General features: G+C 41.5%; 3 protein-coding genes across 4 annotated transcripts in view; 2 read left to right on the forward strand and 1 right to left on the reverse strand.

The window, feature by feature from the left end:
* The first annotated feature begins 1207 nt into the window (after positions 1 to 1207).
* On the forward strand, positions 1208 to 7567 carry vps37a (VPS37A subunit of ESCRT-I). The gene is made up of 12 exons (XM_080836921.1): positions 1208 to 1772; positions 2219 to 2293; positions 2416 to 2533; positions 3082 to 3182; positions 3925 to 4093; positions 4226 to 4296; positions 4432 to 4559; positions 4797 to 4855; positions 5026 to 5094; positions 6193 to 6336; positions 6593 to 6711; positions 7212 to 7567. Exons 1-11 carry the CDS (start codon positions 1663 to 1665, stop codon positions 6671 to 6673), a joined length of 1125 nt encoding a protein of 374 aa, XP_080693047.1. The 5' UTR covers positions 1208 to 1662; the 3' UTR covers positions 6674 to 6711; positions 7212 to 7567.
* Positions 7568 to 8389: 822 nt separating this feature from the next.
* On the reverse strand, positions 8390 to 17774 carry mtmr7b (myotubularin related protein 7b). The gene is made up of 14 exons (XM_080837482.1): positions 17622 to 17774; positions 16843 to 16962; positions 16422 to 16584; positions 16046 to 16203; positions 15669 to 15797; positions 14792 to 14926; positions 14329 to 14461; positions 13879 to 13988; positions 13621 to 13746; positions 13311 to 13360; positions 12808 to 13008; positions 12324 to 12458; positions 11308 to 11440; positions 8390 to 10017 (listed from the first exon to the last, which is right to left on the reverse strand). Exons 1-14 carry the CDS (start codon positions 17643 to 17645, stop codon positions 9670 to 9672), a joined length of 1965 nt encoding a protein of 654 aa, XP_080693608.1. The 5' UTR covers positions 17646 to 17774; the 3' UTR covers positions 8390 to 9669.
* A 3395-nt stretch (positions 17775 to 21169) lies between these two features.
* The window catches only part of mtus1b (microtubule associated tumor suppressor 1b), a 54598-nt gene continuing 48310 nt past the window's right edge, over positions 21170 to 27457 (forward strand). Inside the window, exon 1 of one of the 2 annotated variants that reach the window (XM_080837747.1) lies at positions 21170 to 21181. The gene's annotated coding sequence lies outside the window, so the exon portion shown is untranslated. Of the gene's footprint in view, positions 21182 to 24139; positions 24250 to 27457 lie in introns of those variants that run through there. The other variant, XM_080837748.1, reaches the window with a different exon arrangement.

A 27457-nucleotide genomic window follows, 5' to 3' on the forward strand; every position in this document is an offset into this window, starting at 1 on the left:
AGCTTCAATGTTTCATTACTGACAACATTTCTACCAAATTTCAAATACAAATATTGTCATTTAGAGCATTTTTTTTGCTGAAAAATGACAACTGGTGAAAATAACCAAAAAGATGCTGTGTTTCCAGATCTCAAATAATGCAAAGAAAACAAGTTCATATTTATTTTTAAACAGTACTATACTAATGTTTTAACTAAGGAAGAGTTCAGAAATCAATATTTGGTGGAATAACCTTGATTTACAATCACATCTTTCATGTGTCTTGGCATGCTCTCCACCAGTCTTTCACATTACCGTTGGGTGACTCTATTCCACACCTGGTGCAAAAATTCAAGCACCTCAGCTTTGTTTGATAACTTGTGACCTTCCATCTTTCTCTTCATCACATTCCAGAGGTTTTAAATGGGATTTGGGTCTGGGAATTGGGCTGGCCATGAAAGGGTCCTGGAAGAAAACTTGCTTGCTTTTGCTCTGACAATGTCCCCAAACTCTGAGGAGTGGTTTCCTAGCAGGACAATGCCCCATGCCACACAGCCAGGTCAGTGAAGGTGTGGATGAAGGACCACCACACCAGGACCCTGTCATGGCCAGCCTTATCTCCAGACCTGAGTCCCATTAAAAACCGATGGACTGTGATCAAGGGGATAATGAATGGTCACAAGCCATTAAACAAAGCCGAGCTGCTTGAATTTTTGCGCCCAAATATTGATTTCTGAACTCTTGCTTAGTTAAAACATTAGTATAGTGTTGTTTAAAAATCAATATGAACTTGTTTTCTTTTCATTATTCGAGATCTGGAAACTGCATCTTTTTGGTTATTTTCATCGGTTGTCATTTTTCAGCAAATAAATGCTCTAAATAACAATATTTTTTATTTGAAATTGGGTAGAAATGTTGTCAGTAGTTTATAGAATAAAACAAAAATGTATGACAATGTAATCAAACACATACATACATAGTAGGCTAAAACCAGAAAAACGAATGATTTTGAAGTGGTCTCTTATGTTTTTCCAGAGCTGTATGTATATAAATCCCAACCCCACTTTCTGGTTTAATTAAGGTCAAGTACTTTTAGTACTATGTGTGAACATATTTATGTCTCGCGTAAATTAATTCCTTCGACGTTCAAACTGACGTCCGCAGGTTGTTAGATTAGCATACGTATGTTGACGTCACTCCAACGTAGCTTCTGCCCTCCCCTCTCTTATGGTGGATGTTGTCTTTCCTGAAAGCAAGCTTCGTCTGTGTTGTAGGAGCAAGTTTAGCTAACCACAGCAAGCTAGTCAGCTGCCACACATGACAGCGCAATTTTTGGACACGTGGTTTCTCCAAGGGATATAAGACTAATTATCGTAATTTGAGTCAAAATATGTCGCCGGACATGATACTGGTTGCCTCTTAGATGGTACTTAGCTTTTCGAGGCTGGCTGATGAGCTAGCTAGCCTTTTTGCTAGCTCTGAAGTCTAACGTTACATAGAGTAAGCTGACTAACGTTAGCGTTTATGCTAAGGTGTAAGGCAGCCGACTGCGTCGAAATATCTGGCTTAATTTCGTAAATTCACCTTTATGTGTGGTCAGTTTTCAGTTAGACTGACCAGTGGTGTACCTAGTAACTTAAATTACTTAGAAAGCACGGTCTGTTTCTGCCCTGCCTGAAGAGGATGAACTGGATTTTCCCTTTGTCAAAGGGCTCTGGACCAATCCCACCTCTTAACAGTTTACAACAACAGAGACAGAGGCAAATCGAGTCACTCAAAACTGCCCACGCGAAGTAAGTCATTTTAATCAAGCGATTGTAGTTCACACTGTATTATCAGGTTTATGTTACTTAACGTAGGTTGTTCATTCGGGCGATAGCTCTTTCTGTTGTCGATATTGTGTCTCCTTGTCTTGATTGTCATGCCAGGGGTCAGATTAAAGTATTAGCTAGCTAACTAGGTAACGTAACATGCATTGTTTACACAATATCCCAGACAGGCCTCTTGAATATCTGCGCCTAACAGTGCTGTGAGCTCTGTAGTGTACAAAGAGAATTGCACAACAACTGTTGATGGCGTGCGAAATCCGTAGCTTGCTAGCTGGCGAATCTTGTAAACAGCAAAAGGCCTGCTCAGAATTAGATTTTGGGCAATGTCGAGTATGGATATAAACTTGGTTGCTGACACCCCTTCTTGTTATTTGATTGAGTGGTAATGCAGTTCTTCTTCTTTTATGTAGTATCACAGAGATTCAGAAAGATGTGGAATACAGAATTCCTTTCACAGTCAACAACTCGACCATCAGCGTCAACATGTGAGTTTGGGACAAGATCATTGACAGGCTATCTTTGTATGTTGTTTGGGCACATGGATATTTGATTGGAAATTGTATTCAACTGTAGAACCCTACCACATTGCCCTCTCCTCTATCCACAGATTGCTTCCACCCCAGTTCCCTCAAGAGAAGCCGGTGGTGAGTGTCTACCCACCTGTGGGTCATCACTTAGTAGACAGCAACAATGGTACAGTCATCACCAGCCCACTCCTCACCAACGTGAGTACCCATCTCTCAACCTTCCTGCGGGTATAGCTGTAACCACAGGGGGAGTTAGCACAAATGGGTAATATGTTCCTTAAACAGACAACTTCAGTAGGAACTCCACTATGTACCCCCCTATGAGGGATAGTACAAAACATGGAGGCATAGTCTGGAAGGGTATGTCTGTTGAGAAGCTGTGCCGTGCCCAGAGAAAGATAGACTAAAATAGTCTACAGTGCTGCATATGAGGGTGGGGTAGTCACTGATGAAATGTTACTTACGTTATTCACGTTGTAAAGTTTCATTCTGAGGTTGGTGCAGTCATAGGTCATACTTGAGCAAGTGGGGTTCCCCAACATCACTATTACCCAGTCACACAGGCTTACACGGTAGAGGCCTGAATATACTGTACTTGTAACAGTTTGAAATGGTGCTAAAGTACCATGACCTATTTTCTGTATTAATATTTGTACTCTTGTTGAATAAGTATTTATATAATGACATATTTTCCTGGAAATGTCTGACCTCATTCTCTCTCTACCCCTTTTCCATGATGTGTGTAGTTCGGTATGCACTCTGACCTGGGGAAGGTTATCCAGAGCATCTTGGATGAGTTCTGGAAGAGCCCACCAGTTCTCATGTCTGGCACCACAGGATTTCCTTTGTGAGTAACTGGTAGCTGTTTTTGCTTGTCACTTCTTTTAACCTGTTTAAATCACTTTCTAAAATAATATTTGTGGCTTTATTAGACTTCTGTAATCAGTGAATTCAACTTTAATTTCCTAATCACTGTCATAGTTTAGCCTCCAATACATGTCCAGTGCAAAAATGGTAAGTGCACTGATACTGAAAACCATTTGATAAATACTACGCATCTTGCTGTAATGTCATACTGTTGAACTTTTACTAATGCCTCAGGCGTGTAGTTACTTTTACCAGTGCATTCAGCCAGTACTTACTCGAGACCTTGTGATAACAAGAGACCAGCATCACATGAGGCATTGTTACTTCAGCAGAACATGGCAGCTGATCTAGATTGACAACTATGGAATTCAAATAATTGTGCACTAGCTCACTTTCCTGCATGCATAGGTTCACTTTCTCCCTGTGCGCTGTCAAACATAAGTGTCTACCAATGTCAAGTGAAGTCCTGCCTTTTCGGGGGGAAAATCTACAACGAAGCATTCAAGACCTCTTTTTGCTAGGAGGAAATGTTGATCTTGACTGTCTACCAACCGTATGGAAACTAAAGCAGTACTTTTGTACCCAATGTCTTAAAGACCATTGTGTTTTGACTGAATAGGACATGCTACCTGACACCTCATAACAATTACATTAATTAAAAAAAATCATTGTCACTATTTCACACTGACATATTTACTTTCTTGTTTCCATCTCTCATTCAGCATGTACAAGCCATCTGGCATGCCCCCATACTCTCCCCAGAGCTTCCACTTCGTCCCCACCTTCCCCCCGCAAGACAACCAGCGCCCCATGGGCCCCATCCGCCCCGCAGCACCGGCATACGGCCTCATCACAGACCTGCCACTGCCCGTGCCCACCACCGACTCGCAGGTATGGAGGCAGCATGGAAACAAAAACGCCTCTACCATGGAACATGTTACATTGCATTTGCTTGGTTGTTTGTGTACCAGGATAATACACTCAGGCCTTGACCTTTGACCTCTTTTGTTTTGCTTGGTTTAGGTCGGGATGAACGGTCACATGTACAAGATGCCTGAGATCCCGGAGTCATTTGCAGAACTGACAGATATGAGGTAAAAATGAATATGACAGGAATTGACAGAAACCCTTTCCTTGAAATAGAGTTTTCTACTTGCCTGTTCTGGGACCCGTTTGCCATTGTTTGAGCAGCTGTATTAATTGACTGATTGTTTGTCTACGTGTCCTAGTTTGCCTCAGCTGAAGGACATGAGTGACAAGGAGGATGTCCTGCTGGAGTTCTTCGTGTCTCTGCCCCAGCTCAAACAGGTCACTAGCGATAAGGAGGACCTGGTCAACAATATTGTGGCAATGGCCAGTGAGTACAAGCAGCACCAAACAACCTGTTTGCAGATACGTCCAAACATACACAGTGACGTGTGGCTTCTACCTCTTTGCCAAACTGTAACCCATTCAGCAACTGTCAGTCACCAAACACTAGGGTCCAAGGCAGCAATACTAAATAATATAATGTGTATATGCCTCTCTTCTTCTGGTTGATTCATTACTGATTTAAACAAAAGAGATTCATCTTTTCCTTTCTTCCTTTTAATAGAGAAAAACCTACAGCTGGAGCCCCAGCTGGAGGGGAAGAGACAAGAGATGCTGTTTAAGGTAAACCCCTTTTCAGAGTTGCATTTGAGGCGGCTTCTCTTGTCATCCAGCTGTTTGGAAACGGTTTCTTCTTTGTAGAGTTGCATCAGCTATAACGCAATAGGGTTTCGGATTTGTCCTGGGTGGACTGCAAATATTTATTTTGTGTGTTTTGTTTTTGGTCTGCTCAGTACGAACAACTCACCCAGATGAAGTCCAATTTTGAAACAAAGATGCAGAGACAACATGAGCTGAGTGAGGTAAGCCCTAACCATAACCCCTAACCCTAGCTGAAGAAGCAAATTACCTCATATTTTCATGATTAATCCCCATTCCTACTACAGTTTGCTACAATGAGGGGTTGTGCATTTGGCGATACACTCTTGCTCATATTTGGTTTCCAGTTCTATCAGCACATCTTTTCTTCCTGTTTAGTCAAATCATGCATCTGACCTAAACAGGACACAATTGTCAGTTTGTCTCTTGTGTCAGTTGTGGCTCAGACTGTGTCTTTCCTTTAAGTTGTTTTGCTCTGTCTAGAGAGTATTATACTGGTCCTCCACTGGCGTCCGTCTACAGATGGAGCTTCTCTTACTCCTTTTTTCAATACCCCCTCATCTCTGAGTCCTCTTTAGCTGTTCTCAGACCAGTGTACTTACTACTGAGCAGACATCCTCTTCTCTTCTGTACAGAGTTGACAATAACCTAAAGCACATCTCTAGGTCAGTAATTGGTGACTTTATGGCCCTACTTTCCTTCTCTTTAGTCAAGCTTATGACGCATGGACAACCTCTGTGTGGTATTATTTGAGTCATAGTTGTTATGCAGGAGACAGTTGTGTTTAGCATTCTGTAAATAATCAAATTGCAGGCACAGTCACAATATTGTCAGATAGTACCTCTTCCCTCAGAATGAACCTCCTTAACACATATTCTTCGCATGCAATCACTCTCTTTTTTTTTTTTTTTTATCCATACGTGTACCCTAACATTGGAGGACTTTGTATGTGAGTGGTCAACAAGGACATTCTCCAGAGCAAGACATTTTCAGCCATCCAGAATGTAGGTTGATCTCGGTTGACATGTAAGTGAGGGTGGAGCATGTAGAGGCTGACCTTGAACCAGTGGAGACTGACTAGTCTCTCCGCATGGTTTCCATTGTTCCCTACTCTGCAAATGACTGACTGAGCCTATCAATGGCATCTGATTTAAACAAGAAGGTTCTAGTTAACCCTGATGCCAATCAAGTGCCCTTAGAGCTGAGATAATAGAACATTTTCAGTGGAAAGGGCCTAAGGAGCAGAGCCTGGGGCTCTAGGTCAACACTGGGGCATTCATGAGAGCTCCTCTTCCCCTCAGAGCTGCAGCTTGAGTGCCCTGCAGGCACGGCTGAAAGTGGCGGCCCACCAGGCGGAGGAGGAGTCTGAGGAGACGGCTGAGGGCTTTCTGGAGGGCAAGACAGAGATTGACGACTTCCTAACCAACTTTATGGAGAAAAGAACGGTACGGGACACTCAAGCAGGGAAATACTGGAACCCAGTGTGAGAGATGGGGGTGACTGAGTTGAGCATTGTGTTGAATAGTGGATATAGGAATGTTCCATTTATGTGTGTTTTTTTTTATATATCCAAATCAACTTTAAAATGAGTGTTATTACTCACCTTCTAAATCCACACTGAGATTTTAGTACTAATATTCTGGAGGATGTGCAAGATTTTAGAAGGCCTGTGTTGACCATCACATTGTGTCGCCCCCACAGCTGTGCCACTGCAGAAGAGCCAAAGAGGAGAAGCTGCAGCAGTCCATCAACACCCATGGACAGTTCTCCACCACCCACTAGCTCTAAGCGGATGTGGTGTTTTTTTATTACAACAATAGGTGCGTGTTCCTGGTGTTTTTGAAATACGCTTTGCATGCTGATCTAACCTCGGTAGTCACTGGTGCCGTTCAGTGTTTTTATTTGATTTCCTCAATGTCATTAGGTAATGGCAGGTTTGTTCTTCCACCACGGTTTTTATTATCATCTAAATAGATGGGTGTTATTAGCAGTGATGCTACTAAAAAAACACAGATTACTGTAGGCATTTTTCATATTCCTTTCAGAGTCTGCTGTAGCTGTCTGCATGCAAGTTTAAATGAACAAATGCTGAAATGGTAAAGGCAGTAAAGTCATATACATCTCCAAGTTCACATACAACTTAATACACTTGCTCAAGAATGAGAAAGATTTAGTATGTTGGATTAAAAAAAATTTGATCAAAGCAGTGGACTGAATAAATATGTCTGTGGAAATAGTGTCCTCTGTAAGTCCTCTTAGTATTTGCAGCTTCTTTACTTTCTGGTTCATGGTCACTTTGTTTCTTTGTGTGCCTTCCCAGGTTTGGATATGACCAACCAGCAGAAGGGTTCAACACATCAAGATGAGAAGCACATTGTGTTACTAGGCAGAGAGGAAAACACTTGTGATGAGTAATTGCCCCCTAAGAGCTAGGCAGACATTTATGAACTGATATCGGCATACAATGTTTATTGATGATTATGATGCTATTGATGACGAGTTTGTTTGGGGGTCCATTTACTTGAATCCGATTGGTCAACTGTGTTAATGCTGCCGAGTACTTATGAACTTAACAATAAATACTGTATTTAAATAATGTTGATAATAGGCTTTATTATAATCAAAGACACTGTGTATTATATGTTGTTATTTAATTTGTAAGGTTAATTAAAAAAACATTCAGAAAAATTGTCCTCTTGTGGTTTTGAATGCTTTTGGTCAAGTGTCAATGTTTTTGGTTAAATGGATCAATTTAAATTAGTGTTTGTGTTGATGAACACATGTGGGAGCATACCACGGAACTAACCTTTTTTTAGAAGTGATGTCTGATGGTCATGTCTCATTTGTATTTTGAGCATGTGATTCAAGTGTGAGAAGTCATGTGACAGTCAAGTGTGATCGTCATGACTTTCATTGTACTTGCAGACTTTGGTTGACCTAATGCAGGAACTGTGATATTCAGGGTTAAAGCTTTACTTAGTGTTTTTTCTAACCACACCAGAATCTAAGTAGTTTTAGTTCTTTGAATGCAATGCAGGGTACTTTTTTTTACAAGATGTACATTTCCCCTTTGCAAGAATGACTCTTAGGCAGTGCCATTGTCCATATGGTTGCGTAATGGACTGTAGTCATCATTTCTACAACCCTTAAGTTCTTTGGAGCTCAGCGTAGTACAGTGTTCTGAATGGTGAAAGCGATGTTGGGTTCCTCAATGCTAGTTTGAATTACTTTTTTCAACTGTATGAAATTTGGCTGATACTTATGTCTCAACAGCTCTAAAGATGAATGAGCAGCATTCCTGGCCCAGATCCTCACCTTGAGTTAAAGCCAACACTTTTGTTGAGCTCATGTGTATGAAGTGTGACTCAACTCAGTGAATTAAGTGGAAGTCCATCACACGCCTTAGAGGTTTCGAGTGCCTTTAATGTGAATCATCTTTCTACACCTCCCTTCTTCAGCCGAGTATTAGCAGCATAAATGGCTATCCTATTCCGAGGGAGAAACCACAAACAGGTTAAAAAAATCGAAGAGAAATGTCCTTTACAGTGGAATTGTTTTTTCCCCAGATGGATGCTCAGGACAGGTTAAACTTGCATGTATGAAAGCAACTCCAGTTGTAGTGGATCATGGTTTTTAATTGGTAAGGGTACAAATAACAAGGTGTACCATACATCAAAAACAGCCTAGGTCAAGTATGATGGGGATAGTGCGGAATGAGATGCCTTTTCATTGACAGAGGGAAGTTTTCCTATGTGTCACAAATGTGAAAAGCACTCAAGAACAGTTCAAACACAGTAGATACACACATTCACAAACAGGAGTGGGAAGTACACCACCCTTTTTCCCCTTTCATTTTGTTTCCTCTGAATTGTACAGGTGGTTGTATCAGACTTCCATGTCCCTAACTACATTATCCTATAAATTCAAGAGTAAAGACTAAAATGGAACCCTGGGTCCAAGATGCAAACTGACTAGCATAATGTTTCCATTTCCGCTAGACTAAAACCTCTTAAAAAGCTCAATTGTAGTTTTAGAGAGAAAATGTATGAGGTTACTTTGGTGTTAAATATGTATGAGTATCGTGTAGTTTGGCAGAAAAATGGTCCCAATTAACTACAGCCCTGGTTGGACTAGTTTCACTGACTTGAGAATGTTTTTTTTTTTTTTTAAATAACAGGTTCACCCTTGCCATACTGACTATATTGCTATTCTTGCTATTAATATATGTAACTAATTACTGAGATAACTGATTCTAGATAACTACCACTTTGCTAACCTGAGAAATAAAATGGAAAAGCTATATTCTGAGTATGGAAAACAACAGTGTCATTGATCTGAAAACATTAAAGTGCACCGCTTAAAACAGCACAAGAACATAAAACAGGATACCAGTAAAAAAAAAATTCAAATGATACAAACATAGTGGCCTAACATATCATATTGCACATGTAATAAATAGTTGTTTCCCTTAACTGTAAACAAACTTAAGACATTTAAACTCAAGAAAAAAATATTTGACCGCAATTTGCTCGTTTGACTCACATAGGCCCTGATCAGCTCTGTGGCTCAGTGTTTGTGTGCTCTGAAACACGTACAGTGTATTCCCACTGACACCACCTGCCCAGAGATTATATAAAAAAAACAAAAAAAAACCCAGTGTTTTTAAAAGGTCGGCTCAAAGGGTTTTCGATGTCACATAAACGTCCACCTAACCTCACCCCACCCCAACTCTAGCTACATTTCCCTATGTTCCCTTTCTGGGTGGCCTGGATTTGTACTCAGGCAGTGACGTAGGCAGCCTCGTACAAATCAGGGTCCTTGTCATTTCCACTGCTGGAAGATCGGCTGCTGAGGTCAGCCACGCCAGACTCGAGGTCACTGCAGGCTGAAAGGTCATCGGGTTCACCCATATCTAAGGCCGATGCGAGGGGCAGAGAGAGGGGTGGAGCCTTGCGCTCCATCTCCGGGGCAGTGTCCCAGCAGGGGAAGTAGTCCTGAGGGCTTTCGGCCACGCCCACTTCCCCCCTGTCTGAAGCAGGTGGGGCCCGCCTGGGTGTGCTGTCACTGGCTCTGCTCATCTTCTTCACTACAGCCTCCACCTTCTTTCCCGTCAGCATAGCTATTCTCTGTTAGGAGACAGTGGCACAGAACATGTCAGAGATGGAACACAGTCTATCAGGAGTCCAGTCATGTGATCAAGAGACACAATTTATAAAGCAGTAAGACAAATCCCGCCAGACCCCTGGTGTAAGCGTTACATCAGCGTTTCATTTCTTTCAGGATTAACAAAATAGTTACCACTGTAAGCTCCACCATGTATTTGACTGATGAGATGGCTTTTTCTGGCTCTTAGCCTTAGACCACACAGCAGTGGATGGTGGATGCCTCTGATCTGGCCCTAATATGGTCCTGCTCTGTAGCAGATTCAGATGAGCTGCAAAGATGCCATTCACAGGTATGCATTGGAGTGCAGCCAGCAGATGAGGAGGGACCATGGGCATGCATGAGCACACAGAATGCTTCCGGTTGGGACTTCTTTTGTGTATTTACATGCATTTTCATGTATAAATGTGTGTCCGTTGTCCAGTACGCACAGTAAACATTGTAGTGTCTGTACATTCTGAAGGGATATATGGGTAAGTTCATGACAGTGGAGGGAACATGTGGGGCTGGTTTATATACCCCCATGTGTAAGACCTCCTAAGTTTACAGGGCATGTTTGTGTTGCATTTATACTTGTTTATGTGTCTGGCTGTATGTGAATGTGTTTGTGTGTGGATTGTGTACGCTTGCTGTAGGTGAATGTCTATAAGTCATATGATCTATAAATGTTTGGTATCAAGGGCGTAGGTTTGGTCTCACCATTGGTAGTGACACTGCCTTGTCGAAAGATTGCAGACGCTAGGGATATATTTAATACAAGCAAAAGTAAAATTATCTACACTAACAGGTGTCGGATGTCTCTTTTCTTACTTTCCTATCTAAAAAGCTCAGAAGGGTCAAAAATATCAATGCTGAGACCAAACGAAATACTAATATGAGGCTTTATTATTTCCTGGCGTATTTAGTGGCTTTGAGTATTGCTGAGAAAGTGAGCCTCTTCAGCCAATGAATTGACAGCATCTTGTCTCGCAGGCTCAAGGGCGCATTGGAAAACTTGGACATTTATTTTTCACTAATAACACGAATGAGTTTGTAAATATAAAGTTTGCATATTAAATTTTTTCTAACAGACAATTCAAATGAACTAAATATTGGTGGGAACAATTGTGTCTTTCTCAAACTTTGGTCGTGACTAGTCCCTATGGACCCTATGCGAACTTACGGCCTTGGTGCGTATTTATGTGTGTGTGTGTGTTTGTGCGGAGTTGGTGTATGCCTTGTTGGGTGGGCGAGCGGACCGTCCCTCGTGGTACCTCCTGGTGGGTGGTCAGCTCCTCCTCCAGCTGCTGCGTCTCCTCGCGCACCGCAGACAGACACTCGGATGCAGACTGGCGTGCCGCCACCGCAGATGGCTTCTCTGCCCGGTTATACATGCTCTTCCAAAACCTGCCAGCACAACCACCAAACGCAAGAGAAGTGGGATGGAGAAAAGGGTGTATGGACAGAGAAACAGAGCAACACACACACACACACACACACACACACACACACACACACACACGCATGGAACAAAGTTCAATAAATAATTTATAGGAATTTACAGACCTGTCTAGTGCTTTGCCATTAACAGTAGTGACATCGAAAGGCAGTGAACCACTTATTCAGTAGATTAAACTAGATGTGGTTTTCCTTGCAGACCTTTCTTTGCCTTAATGTTCAAGACCTAACAGCCACATGGCTTTGCATTTGCTACAATACACAGGGCCCACACTTTGGATAAATCAAATGTCCCCTCCTCAGGAATCAAATCACCATGTTCCTCCTCTCAGTGAATGGCTTACTTGTTCAGACTTTCTCATTTAACCTCATCATCTGTACTATCAATAACCCTAAACCTTACCTTTGTCAAACTGAGTCAAACTAGATCAGTGTTCCAGTTGGGAGCATACTGCGCTACCATCGTGGTATGACTTAAACAGTCAGCAGCCAATACCATTATATAGAACAGCAATTCCAACCACATCAGAGTAGTCACAGTATGGTCTCACGGTACATGAGTTCTTTTGGTATCTTATACATTTGGATAAATGGATGCCACATATTTAAATACGAATGTATATTTGTGTGTCTTAATGTAACGTGTATGCTAGTCTGCCGTGCTTATGAACCGTGTTGAAGCACTGTGGAAGGGTTCTTACGGGATACAGCAGCAGTAGATGACGGTAATTACATTTATATTCTTCCTCAAAGAAGAAAGGTGAATGTATTTGCTGTGTTTGGTCGGGTTACGGGTGTTTTCCGGTGCAGAGAGCAGAGGCTGGACACTCACTTGAAGCAGTGGGGGGTGGTGACAGGCCGCAGTACACCCTGGGTCTGGCTGTGGTCGTCTCGGTACAGTGGGTTAAAGAACTCAGCCAGCTGTTCCCACAGGACAGGCCAGACAGAGTGGGTTCGCTCACGGAGCCTGGGGGACAAAGCAGGGCAGGAGGGAATAAACCAGTCTGGCACACAGTCATACAACAACGCTCTGAAGATACAGTGCATATTTCTACATATCCCCTGTTGCTTCATGCAAGCTGGACTACACAGAGTTTGAGAACTGGAACACTCAAACTGGACATATACTATATGCTTTGCTTGTGTCACTTTAAAAGAACGCCCATCCCTAAATGATGTTCCAGTCTCTAGAATCATCGACAACATTCAACAATAGCGCAGTCAGTCCCTTCTTAGGTTCAGTGCCAGTCAGTCAGTATAATTAAGACCTGTGATCTCAGACCAAAACAACAGAGGTGTTGTGCACCACTGCTCACCTAAGATCCCTTCTCTCCTTTTGGCAGTTGCCCAGGAAGTTGCCGTACTGGCAGGAGTGCACATGCATGTGCAGCTGGAGCAGGAAGCGCTCATTGAACTCAAAGGCACATGGGAACTGCTCCATCAGCTGCCACACACACTCCAGGAACTGGTCGATCACTGGAGACACCTCCTTAGGGTCACCCTCCAGGTGAGCGTACCTGGAAACAATGGTATGATATTTTTGTTAGTTTTATGTTTTTCAGAAATAAAATTGAATTTGTTTGTTGTTTTTTTAACATTTTATTTCAATACCAGTATCTACAATATAGTGATATTTAATGTTTTACAAAAAACATGCTTTCTCTCCTTTGCTACATTATTATTTGAAGATATGTTTTGTAAGAAACAGACTACAGACTAAGAATACATTATACAAAATACATTTATTCTAACTCATTTTTGATTTTATTGATTTGGTTGACCCAAGAGGAACTAGATCTTGTATTTTCAAATGCTGCACCTGTGAGAAAACTTGTGTCCAAACGATACCCAGTCTTTTTCGATGAGGACCTTTTCAGAACAGATAAAGAAAAAATTAAGACCATGAGGTTTGTCAAATCAACTGAGTCATGCAAGGAGGGAAGTTTTTTCTGCAAAACATGATCTCTAATGTTGCAATAGGACTCAACATCATATGAGTAGACGGTGGGTCTGTTGATTTTGCAAGTGTACTGGATGTGTCTTGATGGTGTTGATCATAAGTGATTGTGTGTGTGAGAGAGAGAGAAAGAGAGAGTGTGTGTCTGTGTGTGTGGTAGATGGGTTATTACCATGAATCCTTTTAGGGTGCGATAGTAAGGGTCCAGAAGGACACTGGCAACTGAGCAAGCCTGTGCTGTGCGGTCCCAGCCATCTGAGCAATGGACTAACACACTGATCCCTTCTTCTGCTACAGCCTGTACACACACACACACACACACACACACACACACACACACACTCTGTCAGGACAACTTCATATCAACAAAAACTGAGACTCGAAGAAACCAACCTTGGCTTAGTAAGAGAAAGTAGGTTTGGGGTCATACCCTTGCTATGAAGACGCCAGCATCCAGGACAGCTTTGATGTGCTTGAGCCAACCAGAGTTCTCCAGGCCCCAGAGGAAGTCTCCCATGGAGGGGGACCTGATCTCTCCCACTGCAAAACAGGTGACATGAGCTTAATATAACACCTCTAAACAGGTGACTTGAGCTTACTATAGCTAAATTCAAAACAATGCAGTCACAAGAAAATGTGAACAGTGTGTGTGTGCTGCTATGCATATCTCATTACGACCATTTAACAGACTTAAACACACACAGACACAGACACAGACACACAGACACAGACACAGACACAGACACAGACACACACACACACACACACACACACACACACAGATGCAAATAAACAAGAACCAGGAATGTCAGAGAAAGCACATATACTGTATATGTAAAGAGGCTAACTTAATCATATTGAGGGATGATGTATGACTTACTGTCGACAATTCTCTGTTGGCTGTTTCTCATGACATGGATGTTCTCGATGCCAATGAACTGCAGTTTGATGTTGGTGTAGTGGTCCTCGTTCTCATAGCCTTTACCTGCTGCGCGATTGGCCATCGCATTCAGCTGGGAATACACAGTTCAACGTGCATGAAGACAGACGTGAGCACAGATTCATCACGGTCATCCACAGTGCTTAGATAATATCTAGATTGCAAAGAAGTAAAACTGAGCTGATTAAGTTACACTATTAACTCTTGACAAAAAAAGTAACTGGAGCAGTGCTTTGCATTTTACAAAAACATCTTACATTAAGACATTTAGCAGTCACTTTTATCCAAAGCAATGTACAAAGGACAAAACAATAAAGCTACGAGCAATAGAGACCTAGTGTAACAATAAATACTACTTCACAAAACAGTGCACACACATGTGCATGAGAAGGTTATCAGTCACCTTTGGCCTCGTGTCCACCACATACACGAGCTCGCTGGCTGGGTTGGACTTCATAATGGCCTGGATCATCTGTTCGTCCTCTGTGGAGCGTGCACTGAAGCCAGACAGTGGCTGACTACTGCGACAAATAGAGGCCTAGAGAGAGAGCGAAAGGAAGTATCATATTGAACTATTCACCATTTATCTAAAAGCTTTAGTAAGTCAAAGCCATTGACGTAGCCTTGCCCATCCCATATTTTAATATAACTGCTTACAATGAAACACATTAATTACAGCATATACATTTTACATTGGTCATCAGTCAAACTCAGGCATTCAAACATTTCACCAGGGTCAATGACCTGAGTTCTGAGTATAAAATCTGTCTGGTCATGGTGGTAACTGCATACATCATATGCATCATAGCATCTGACGCTAAACATTAACTTTCTGCTCACATAAAATACTATGGTAAGAGTCTACCTGGCTCACTAATCAAAGATAGGCTAACACAGGGGCAACGGGTGTAGTACAGACAACATTTAAATATTGCTGGATTTTGTCCTTTCTCTCTATCTCTCTGTCTCTTCTAATAGGTAATGGACAAGTGGACAAGTAGAAACATTGAAACTCTGCCTTTGTTTCAACATTATCACATTACATCTCATGAGAGAGGATCATGACTCAGCAAAACTGTTAACTGTAACATCACACTGATATTTAATAACATATGTACACTGAGCAGCTCATGATGGAGAGGTGTAGACAAAATTCTACAGAAAATCTCATTTTCTCTGCTTCTTTTCTCTACTTTTTGAGATAGCAGAGTCACCATTTCAGCTCCCAGACAACAGAAGTGCTGATAGTGTGTAGAGGATTAGGTTAGCAAAACACTTACACTGTTATCCCTGTGATAGTAGGACAGGACAGGGAATCTTCTCCGGCTCCTGAACTTGGCACTGCCCACAATCATGGGCGGTGTGGCCGATTTTGGCACATACAGATCAGAAGGGTAGGTGTCACACACCTGGTGGACACAATAAAAACAACAAATTGATCTATTTTATTGTTCATAAATCATACTCCAGTGGAATCAAGCAGTTTTATTTTATCAACCAGTTCAGTGCGTGCACTCATACTAAAGTGCTTTTCACCCCCTACAAAAATCCTCAACTTAAGAGTCCCATCCAGTGAAGATTCACAACTCGTCAGCATGTAAATCAATGACACGTCTCATACTGCTATCTAATTTCAGAACATCACATGGGTTCCTACCCGGTACTCGCAGTTGGCAGGGGTGTGATACCAAAGGTTGCTGGGAATCCCCATTCGCCCATACTCAGCTCGTAGGTCTATGAAGCTCCACGCCTCTTCCCGATCATCCTTGTTCACGTTGGGATGGTAGGAGAAGCATGACAGCTCAGTGTATCTCTCTTAGCATAGGAGAAGACAGGAGAGAGTCTTAGACATGAATGCTCTTACATGTACCACGCTGCAATGGCAGGGTCTCTGTTCCTTTAAGACTGGGAAATTTAAGAAAAAAACATTAAGCCTTTTATCACAGGGGCAGATTTGTAATGTGTTATTGTCAAGTATACTCAAGTATAATTTTTCTTGGGTCCGCTGTTGAAGGTGCTGCACATGAATTCACCCGGTCTGGAGAGGCGTGCCAGGGAGGCCTGTACATCCAGACAGTCCTTCTCCTGAGGGATGAGGAGGTGGTAGGCCTGGAAGTTCTTGCAGCGGATGATCAGGGGACTGCCAGAGGGGTTGGTGGGGGGACGTTCGATACTGTTGACCAAACTGTGGAACACCTGCAAAAACAGAAGGGATTTTTCTTGTCTTTGATATAGATGAACAGCTGTTTTGCTTATCGTTATGTTTGATAATTGGTTCGATTACTGAAACATGAAACATGAAATTAAATAATTAAGAATGACAGGCAACCGTTGAAATAGTCTTGAAGCCAATGTTTCACGGAGGTCAAAATAGATCATGAATTAAAACGAAGGAATTCAGACCACTAAAAAATAATGTAGCTCTGGTTATATTGTCAGGCAATGATCTCCTACCCATGTTTCCTTGCGAGCCTCTGTGTTTTCAACGAAGATGCTGTGCGTGGATGAAAGATACAGTGTCCCCGCAGCGGACTTCCGGGGGGTCACTCTGTCGATCAGTCTGACATTTTCGACCTGTAAAAGACAACAAAAAAACACTCATACTGTATGGAGGTCAAGCACTACTTATAAATACATTCTCATCAATGGTTGAACAACTTAAATAACTAAATGCATAGGTGAAAGAATATAACAATGCAATATAATTAGGTATTTTCAGTAGGCTAATGATTAACACACAGTCCCAACAGCCGCCGTGAAATGCGTATTTCCCATGGTAAGGACGTGTTCCTCAGCTATTCCATCCGTGCTCTGGTAATGTGGCATTTCATGTGGTCACACACAGGCCCTATATAGCCACAGCATTTCACAGACTTCCTCTCTCGTTGACACAGCTATTTCACCATAACCACCGCGCAGCAGTCAAGCGTACCCTAATCATATTTGCACGTTCCCAAACTGGTACGTGCGCAAGAACTAGATATAATATGCAGGTCCACACGATTCAGTCAACGATGAACAAATGACTGCGCCGATGTACGTTTCACGATAGGCTAGGCTTTTACCTCCCCCCACACACACACACACACACACACACACACAATAACGACTATATCACACATCGCAAAAACAATGTCTGCTATAATCTCTAGTATAATGAACAGTTATGCCGAGTTGTATGTGTGTAACGAATGCGAACCCGCAGAAAAGAACAAATAGGAGGGCTTGCTTACCTTTGGCGTCCTGATATGCTCCATCCTCGAACGGAACAGCCAAAATGGTGCGCCGAAGAAAATCGTATACAACCGTTTCGGAGGACACTTTTTTCAGCAAGATACCACCATGCGCTCCATGTTCACAGTGAGGTTAATGGACTGTTCCGCAGGAAGCCCACGCCATCGTCCATCGTTGTCCGTGAGTCGGTGCGACAGGAGATCTGCGCCCTGCACCCACCAGCCCTCTGTTACGGATGACAACAACACGTATCGTATTCGTAGAGATTATGCCGCCGAGCAGCGCCTGCGCAGACTACCCTGTTCTGTGTTCTCCATCATGGGGGTAGGAATAGATCCGATGACAAGACTGAATAAATGCTTTTGGCCTATAGGCTATGTAGACCTGATGCATTTGCTTTAAAGATCGATGAATGATAGACTTATATAGTGCATTTGAAGTCATACTCAAACATATATAAAAAAAATCCCCTTCATTTATTGGCAACTGTTTCAAACCATATCCACTTATACACCCATTATGGATAACCCTCAGGTGACAGGCCCTTACTCATCAGAATAGTTAAACAAACGAACGATAAATTGTCCACTAAATAACTTGCTATTGTAGGCCTATACATTTGTATACAAATACATCCTGTTCGCAGTTGTGACTAACACAGGGCATCAATTACTTACATTTGCCATTCATCACCTAAAATGTATATAATCATATTTTAATAATCCTGTTCTGTGATCCTCTTTACCATGGCACAAGCAGACCTACTTGGAGTAGATAAACCTGCTTAAAGCCTGCCACCTGACCAGGCTTCAGTTAAATGGCAGAAATATTTTTTACTATGGGTAATTATACTGGCCCATAACCTTAAGAAGTCTGAGACACTTGAGTATCTTTGCATTATGGCAGATGACGCGGAAAGAATAGTTTAGTTTAGTGATTTCATGTGAAGTAGGAAAGTTTGTCCTTATTATAAGTGAAGGCTTACTGAAATGATGTGGTCCAAGTTTTATTTTAATACGATATTATAAACACCATCAACAGACTCTATCATTGATGTATGACCTTGAGGTTGAGTGGGACACTTGTAGACAAAGTTGGACATTGTTGGACATAAGAAAAAACTAAACTAGTCTCCCTCTTAAAAATGTATTGTTAAAATATTTTTTTAAAGTATGTTTGAAATGTATGTATAATTAATATAGATGTATTTTTATCCTTCAGTTTCAATTGGCCTGTTACAAAAATCCCATCCATAAACATTAAAAGTTTACTGAATTTGGTAGGTAAATTGTATAGTTGTCATATAATTGCGGCTGCATCAGAAAACTAAGGATGGCTATTCACAGGATGGCCTCATACCATTCCCTTCCCATGTATCTGCATTGCCGTCCAGGGGACATCCTTTTTATCTTTGGCCTCTTCACACCAGCTCCTGACGGTGCATTTATATTTGTATCCCTCAATTATTCCTTTTGTTCTGTCTTGATGGTGCAATCATTCATTAGTTTGTATATCTCTGTCTATGTCTTTGTACTTCCAGTGCCATTTCTTTTATCAGCCATGCAGCATCTGAGCAACCATCTGATATGATTACCAACAAGTAGATTTACAGTCACACGTTTCGTTTTAATCTTATGGCCACATTACCGTTTATGTTGTAGTGAAATGGCTATGTGTTTTACCTGAAAGCCCCTGTGTCATTATGTAGCTCTGTCATGTTCAGTGGGAGAATACTATAGGCCCATTTCTGATATTTTGTTAATGTTAAATCTGACTTTAGTGAATGAGTATCTCTAATTCCTGTGTGTTGCCAGATGTGTGTTGGTAGATAGGTTGCTATGGAGGCAGTCACCTACTTACAGCTTTGCCTCTTGGAAGAGTAGAGCTTAAAATACTTCAATAATTGTTGGAAGCTGGAAACGTCCTTAATGCCATGGCGTGTCTACAGGTTTGAACTTGAGCCTTACCCAACACTAACAGTAGATGGCAGCAAACTTTCAAAAACATTTTTGCCCCCATTTTTAACAAGACTTTTAAAGGGTACCCACAGATTTAGGTTTCACTGAATTTAGAAGGCGTGTAGTCCTAATGAACCTACAAACTACTTGCCTTTTTCCAAAAAAATCGACATGACACCATTCATTTTAACATATGTGCAACATACATCTTTACATCAACATACATTTACTTTACTTATTCAAGCACACGTGCCTTACGTTTTCTTTAATTTTCACCTAAATGCAGAGGAGCAGGACTTCACAGACAAGTAAGTGCCTTCATGACTGTTGTAAAGTGTCGGGGCAGTTCAAAGGCCGAAGCCAGTTATAAATGCCAGTTCGAACGGGTTAAATTGGCAACCACCAGGCATTATTCATTACATAGACAGCGTTTCTTTTAAAAATGCCTTATAAAAATGCCCACAAACCGAGAGTGTCGCATTTTCGCAAAAGCAGCTAGCCTATTTCACTTGCAAGGTTGCAATCGATTTTTAATGAGAGTTACGTGCTCCTATCAAAACGCATCAATTGTGCGGTCAAAATGTTGCGCAAAACTAAATGACATATTTGCCACACAATACGACTTCTGCTAACTTTTGAAAGATTGAGACAGACACTGGAAATGTGTACGTAGCATGCTGATGCCATCACACATGTTGTTTGTGAGTTTAATCACATAACAAGAGTTGAGAAATTAGACAAACAAACCTGCACCTGGTCTCCCCTAGTCCGTCCGTCTAATGTCCTAAAAAACTAAATACAACAGCAATGTTCTCCTGTGAGGTTTACTAAAACATTTTCAAATATCTAGCCCATGCTAAATGTAAATATGGGTGTAGTGTACTTATTTATAGCATTTGTTCACAGATTATTTCTCCTGGGATAATATTGCTGGAATATTAGAAATCATGAGCTACAGAAATATTACAACATGCTTTGTTAAGACTATTGGTCCAACTGGAATTATGTCATTAAATAAAAATGACTTCTCCACTCCATTATTTACCTTGGCGGTGTGATGTGATGGTCTCTTGGAATAACTCTCATCCCTCACTCCTGCATCCGTGTGCTCCTAACGTTACACCTTGAGGTGCCCAGTTTAAAACAGAGGGTCTGACAACAACAGTGGTTTAAGTTGGTCAGAAGAGCGAAAGGATAACTGAATGTCTGCTGTCTATTAGCTACATCACAAAATATACCTAATCGGTTTAAAGTTATTGACTTGTAAGAATGGCGGGATTCTGAGGGCTTTCAAAAAACATTTAAACTTTTACGACATAAAACATTTGGGTACTCAAAGGTAAATTTGAAGGGTGCAGGTATAGCTTACATGAATTAATTAATTAATTAATTAATTAATTAAATGATCGTGTGACCAAGCGTCGAATAGTGCCATCTACAGATAATCAGCATATTCCAAGCTCGTGGATACGCAGGCATCAGGACTGCGGAGGCTTGTGACTAGTGTGCAGACAAGTACGTCACACTTAACACAGGTGTAGCGGATTTCAACATGAACGTCTCCAATCTGACTGCACTGGCAGACTGACGTGGCTTCTGAGGTGAGTGGAACAGAAACGTAACCAGCAAGTAGTCTAATCAGAATTAGTATTGAGGAAAATGTGTTTGTTCAAAACGTGACCGTCTTTCTTGACTTTCCAGAAAGTGAGCATGTGTTACTGTAACCCGATTTCAGCATAGGTTTCTGAAAATTACATTAGGTGTTTCGTGCCGAAAGCGCTAATGTTTTGTGTCGAGGCGGCAGCCTGACATTTCACACTGCTGCTCCTTATACCAAAGTGACCAATGCCAAGAACTGAAAGCTACTAGCTATAATAACCATTGATGGGTTTGCTCCCCTAGCTTCATTGTTGAGGTGATTTACAACACTTGTATTGACCCCATGCTTATTGGTTAAGATCCACAAATCTTCGAATGCCTGCTACCGACTAGTATTAACTAATGTGATCACTCATCATTTTGAAGTTGAAGATCAGACAGCCTCTAAATGCAATTGGTGTCATGCTGCTAAACATCCCCCCACTTACAAACTATCTGCAACCACTGAAATATTCAAGGGAGGCGATTTTCTAGGTAGCTGGCGAAAGATCAAGGTCAGTATGAGCACAAGGACTGATTAAATATGATCATAGACAGTGGTGTAGTCCAGGGTATACGCAGGTATACGGAGTATACCCACTTATTTTTCAGTCAGCATTGCGTATACCCACTTCTCAAACCAGGGTGTTTATCCTGTGCTGTATGGGCTGCTTAAAAAAATAAGAGTATACCCACTTCTCCAGTGACCACTTCACCACTGATCATAGACACCTACGTAGTCTGTATGTTTGGCAACACATATATTGTCAGAAGGCCAACAAAAAATGTAAGACTTTGCAGTGAGTCTTAATATGTCACCACACCATAGGTCTCCATTTTCATGAAGTTGCAGTGGTGTTTTAACAGTAATAATTCTGAAGGAGAGAAACTAAAAGATACCTGAAACCCCAATGCTCATAGGCTTTCTGTGCCCCTTGTTCTTGTTGCTTTGAGTGTATCATTATGTTTGGCCCTGACAATGTATAATGAATAATGTTTTAAACGTTCTTTCAGTGGGTATGTTTTACAGTATGTAGCATACACATCAACTCTAAACAAATGTTTAATTCTTCATCCAAAACCCTCTTCCTGTATCAAGACATTTAGCTTTCTGGTTGTTATTCTTTGCAATAGCGCTATACGGAGGGGTAATCCTTCCCAGGGATATGTGATGTAATGGCTTTGTATAAACCAATAGGGTGCCACTTCTGCCGTGCAGCAGTGTCTGCATCTGGCCAAACTGAGGAGTGAGAATATTCTGTTTTAATTACAATCCGGCTTAAGATGCAGCGCTGTTGTCCTGGCATGTCATCCCACATCAGGACTGTTAAGCCCCATTTACAATGTCCAGAGGCTCCTTCATTGCCTTGTGACATGAATTAGATGTGTGTGTGTGGAGTTTTATTTTTGTTCTCTTCTACGCTGTGACCATAGTCCTATTTGGATGTCACTGATTTATTATTGTGGTAATTGTGTACATGTCCTGTTAGATCTGCCTTAAGGAACATGTGTAAGGGTATTTTGTGTCCTTGACTACCATTGTGGTGATGGCTCCCACTGGCACGGGAGGTGTGTGTGTGTGTGTGTGTGTGTGTGTGTGTGTGTGTGTGTGTGTGTGTGTGTGTGTGTGTGTGTGTGTGTGTGTGTGTGTGTGTGTGAGTGAGAACTGGAGAGTTCAGTATGATATCAAAAGAGCTGTTGAACTAGGTGTTATTGACCCACGTAAAAGCATATGAAACAAAGCAATAAAAAAGGGAGATGAACAGTGACCGATGAACATAACACAGCATAGTAAATAATCATTTTGAGAAGTGTCTTTTGACCTGTTGACGATTTCCAAAGAAAACCACACCTTTTTCAAATACTAAAGTTGCTGCATGGACTTGCCCCAGCTATTATTCTGTCACTGACAGTTCAAATCAAATGGACCATAATGGTTAAAGGTTTTGTTGTCAGAAATCTTAACGGGTAAACAGTTACACCCTTAGATGTTCTTAAATGTCACAGTCGTTGAATGGGCGTGATCTCCTGAATGTATCTTGAAAGGACGGCTGAACTTACCTAACCTAAGATTTACTTGATCAGAGTCCAGTTTTATATGACTGACTGTAAAACAATGAAGCTCAAAGGTGGAAAACGGTGCTTTCTAAGTCAGCACAGAAGTGCAAGTTTGAAGATATGTTCATTGCTAGGCTTTCATTAGCTTAGAGGGCTTACTTAAAAATTCACACTTTCCAGTTGTTAAGCTGTTAATGCAGTTCATCTTTGAAGTTATTTTGCATGGGGTCAATACTCATCTCATTAAGAAGTTAAGGGTGGTCTTAGTGCTGTAATACTACCCATTTAGTTTTACTACATGTTTACTCCTCTCAGACTCCCCCTGTCCCCCTGATCTATTTTTGAAGGCCAGGCCTCCTCGATCCGCCTGTGCCAGGTGTAGAGGGCACTTGGGGTGTCACTGGGTGTCCTATGTGGCTGAGACACTAGATAGGATTGACCTAATCTTAATGATGGGTCAGGACCCAAGACTGTTTCCATGCTTTGAGGCCCATGGGAGTAATCTTGAAAACACTTAAGGCTCTTGATATTTTTTTCTTTCCCTCTCCTTTGTGCTGCCTCAGTCAAGGGGTTTACTCCCGGCATGAGACTGATGGTGCGACCTGAACTGGATACCCTGCTGATCCCTTGAGTGTGCCGGCCCGGGAGCCTTGATAAACAGCCTCCCTGACTGGCCAGACTGTTATCGACCTGTCAGATGCACATGGGTCTCTGCTCTGGACTGTGTCACATTAACCCCATACAGCAAGGACAGGCTCTGTTTGTAGAGAGACAGGAGGGGACCATGTGTGCTTGAAAGATGTTTGTGTAGTCTGGTGGAGGGCTGGGATTGAAGGCATGAGGCATGAGCATAAGTGCCAATCTGTTCAGAGAGGAAAATGAAAATAATTGAATTGGCATCCCCCACCAACCTCATTATCTTAACTTTTATCTTTAATGTTTCATCACGACAACCTGGTTACAAGGAATAATGGTAGGTGCATACAGTGCCGTTGAAGGTTGCTTTGTGTAAATATTATTGTAGGAGTCTAAACAAAGAACATGTATGGAACGGCCGGTTGCTGGGGACTCACAATTATGGGTCCCCAAGAGGTCCCTGAGGCCCTGAGGCCCTGAGGTGGCTCTTGAATTCACTGAGGTTTCATGAGAAATGTGTGTCAGAGGTAAAACTTTGTGGGTGGTATGTGTGTGTGTGCTTGCCAGTGTGTGTAAGTGATTTGGGATTTTAACACAGTTGTATACAGAACATTTTAAGAAGGTACAAGTACATGGTGGTGCCCTTCAGTATATAGTACAAACATGGCAGCAGAAGTCCGCTATCTCAAGCAAGCAAGCATATTGACGAAATATACTTGACCCTATAAAGGCACATGTAAGAAGCTGGAGCTATTTATATCATTAGCAGAGCTTCCTTTTCGAATGAAACACACCACCCTGAGCGTATTGTGCATATCTCTGAGTGCCACTGTCAAGATACGTTTTTTGTGGAGCCTACTATTAAAGGAAACTTCTCACAGCTCTGGCAGAACTAGCTCCTTGTCACAGACACTTGAATTCCCAGTCTAAACATGTGCACTCTGACAAGCTTCTTATCTGAGAGACTGTTCACACCTGGCATAAAATGTTACCAAGACTTACTGCATCATTTTGGAATAATAATATGGAAAAATATCTATTTTGTTAAACTCTGCCATGCATCTTACCATATTAAATAAACCTGAAGATCAACTAAAAAAGCTATGGGGGAAAGCACATTGAGCACTTAATACGGATATACCCTGGGCCCAATGTACAGTACTGTGCAAAAGTTTTAGGCAGGTGTGAAAAAATGCTATGAACTAAGAATGCTTTGAAAAATGTAAACAATAAATGTTTATTTTTTTATCCATTTACATGGTAAGACTGAGCACAGCAACAAGACACAACGTAGTTATACTGCATCAGCAGGGTCTCTCCCAGACAAAGATTTCAAAGCAGACAGGGGTTTCAAAATGTGCAGTTCCAGCTCTTTTGAAGAAGACGTTGAGGATCGTAGACGCAGTGTTCAGCCAAGGAAAGTTAATGCAGCTGATGAAAAACACATCAAGCTTATTTACCTTCAAAATCGGAAGATTTCAAGCAGTGGCATCAGCTCAGAACTGGCAGAAACCAGTGGTACCCAGGTACAGACATTTACTGTCCGGGGAAGTCTGGCCAGAAGTGGTCTTCATGGAAGAGTTGCAGCCAAAAAGCTCTACCCCGACAAGGAAACAAGGCCAAGTGACTGAACTATGTAAACATAGAAACTAGGGTGCAGAAACATGGCAGAAGGTGCTCTGGACTGATGAGTCAAAATTAGAAATATTTGGCTGTAGAAGAAGGCAGTTTGTTCGCTGGAGGCTGGAGAGAGGTACAATAATGAGAGTCTGCAGGCAACAGTGAAGCATGGTAGAGGTTCCTTTCCAGTTTGGGGCTGCATTTCTGCAAGTGGAGTTGGAGATTTGGTCAGGATGAATGGTGTCCTCAATGCTGAGAAATACAGGCAGATACTAATCCATCATGCAATACCATCAGGGAGGCGTATGATTGGCACCAAATGTATTCTGCAGCAGGAACATAACCCCAAACATACAGCCAATGTCATTAACAACTATCTTCAGCTTAAAGAAGAACATAAAGTCCTGCAAGTGATGGTATGACCCCCACAGAGCCCTAATCTCTACATCATCGAGTCTGTCTGGGTTTACATGAAGAGACAGAAGAATTTTAGGAAGCCTACATCCACAGAAGATCTGTGGTTAGTTCTCTAAGATGTTTGGAACAATTTACCAGCCGTGTTCCTTCAAAAACTGCGCAAGTGTATCTGGAAGAATTGATGCTATTCTGAAGGCAAAGGGTAGTCACACCAAATATTGATTTAATTTAGAATTTTCTTCTGTTCCTTCACTGCATTTTGTTAATTTATGAAGAATTGATGAAAATAAACTGTTAACACTTCCATTTTTGAAAGCATTCTTAGTTTACAGCATTTTTTCACACCTGCCTAAAACTTTTGCACAGTATTGTAGTCCGAACCATTTACGTAGAATCAACATTCATATCTTCCATTTAAAAACAGATTTTTTCACAAGCGCGTGGATCTTTGTCAAACATGGGTGAGTTAACTCTGAGCAACTCTGAGAAGAGCTTTATGGCTTTGTCTTGATTGGATGATTAATTTACACAGCCACTAAACCACGCACTTGGAATACCCTCCAGAGTCCAGCTCTTTAGATGGGATATATATGTTTCTGTTTACTAAATAAAGGCTGGTGTTATGATAGCCTGATGTTTTACCACTCTGATGTTTAGATAAAAATAGATTGCTGTTAACCTCAGATTGATTTTTTTTGTTATACATCATTGCCATTGCTCATCATTCAACATCACTTACCCTGGTTTACTTTAATGAAGGTCGTCTGGGTTAAATATAGAACAAAGTTTGAAGTTTACTTTGTAGGCTAATCCCTAAAACCCACCAAACACTGCCTTGATAAAACTGACACCAGAGAGATGCTGATCTTTTTCCGGCTTGGTTGACACTGACATTGTGTACAAAAACCGAAATCTATATTTTTCGGAAAACTTGTCAACTTTTGGGTTAACGAGGGGGGAAGGAGGAGCTGCAGCAATAGTCTATTGTTAAAATTGTTGAATTGTTTTTTTTTCCTGCATACACATATGCACTCCTAATATATCTCTACGTGTTTTTTTTTTAATTGTCAGACCTCATGGACAAAGCCAGCTTTGAGTACATACTTTGAGCCAGCTATACCAATCCACACTGGCCTAGTCACTGTATGTTCCATTCCACTCACGATATATGTTACATACTGACTCCATATTCTAGAATGTTTTGGATATGGGAGAACAGGTATGGTAGATGGGATGAAGGGTCTGCTGTTCTGTTGTTGTACATGTAATCTTTATGTGCATATTGCCTACTGGGTCATTCATGTAGTCACACATACCTTCATTCTCATGCTCTTATTGTAGAATCTCCGATTTTTTTTCTCAGTGAATAGGATGAAAGTTGTAATCTGTTCTAGGGAAAAGGTTTCCTCTCCTTTTCCTTGGCTCATAAATCTTTGCAACATGATTGGTCTGGAGCGTTCCCCAAAACATTTTCCATACTCACCCCAAAATGTAGGATAATTTTCCAC

The sequence above is a fragment of the Sprattus sprattus genome, assembly GCF_963457725.1.
Source record: "Sprattus sprattus genome assembly, chromosome: 4".
NCBI lineage: Eukaryota > Metazoa > Chordata > Actinopteri > Clupeiformes > Clupeidae > Sprattus > Sprattus sprattus.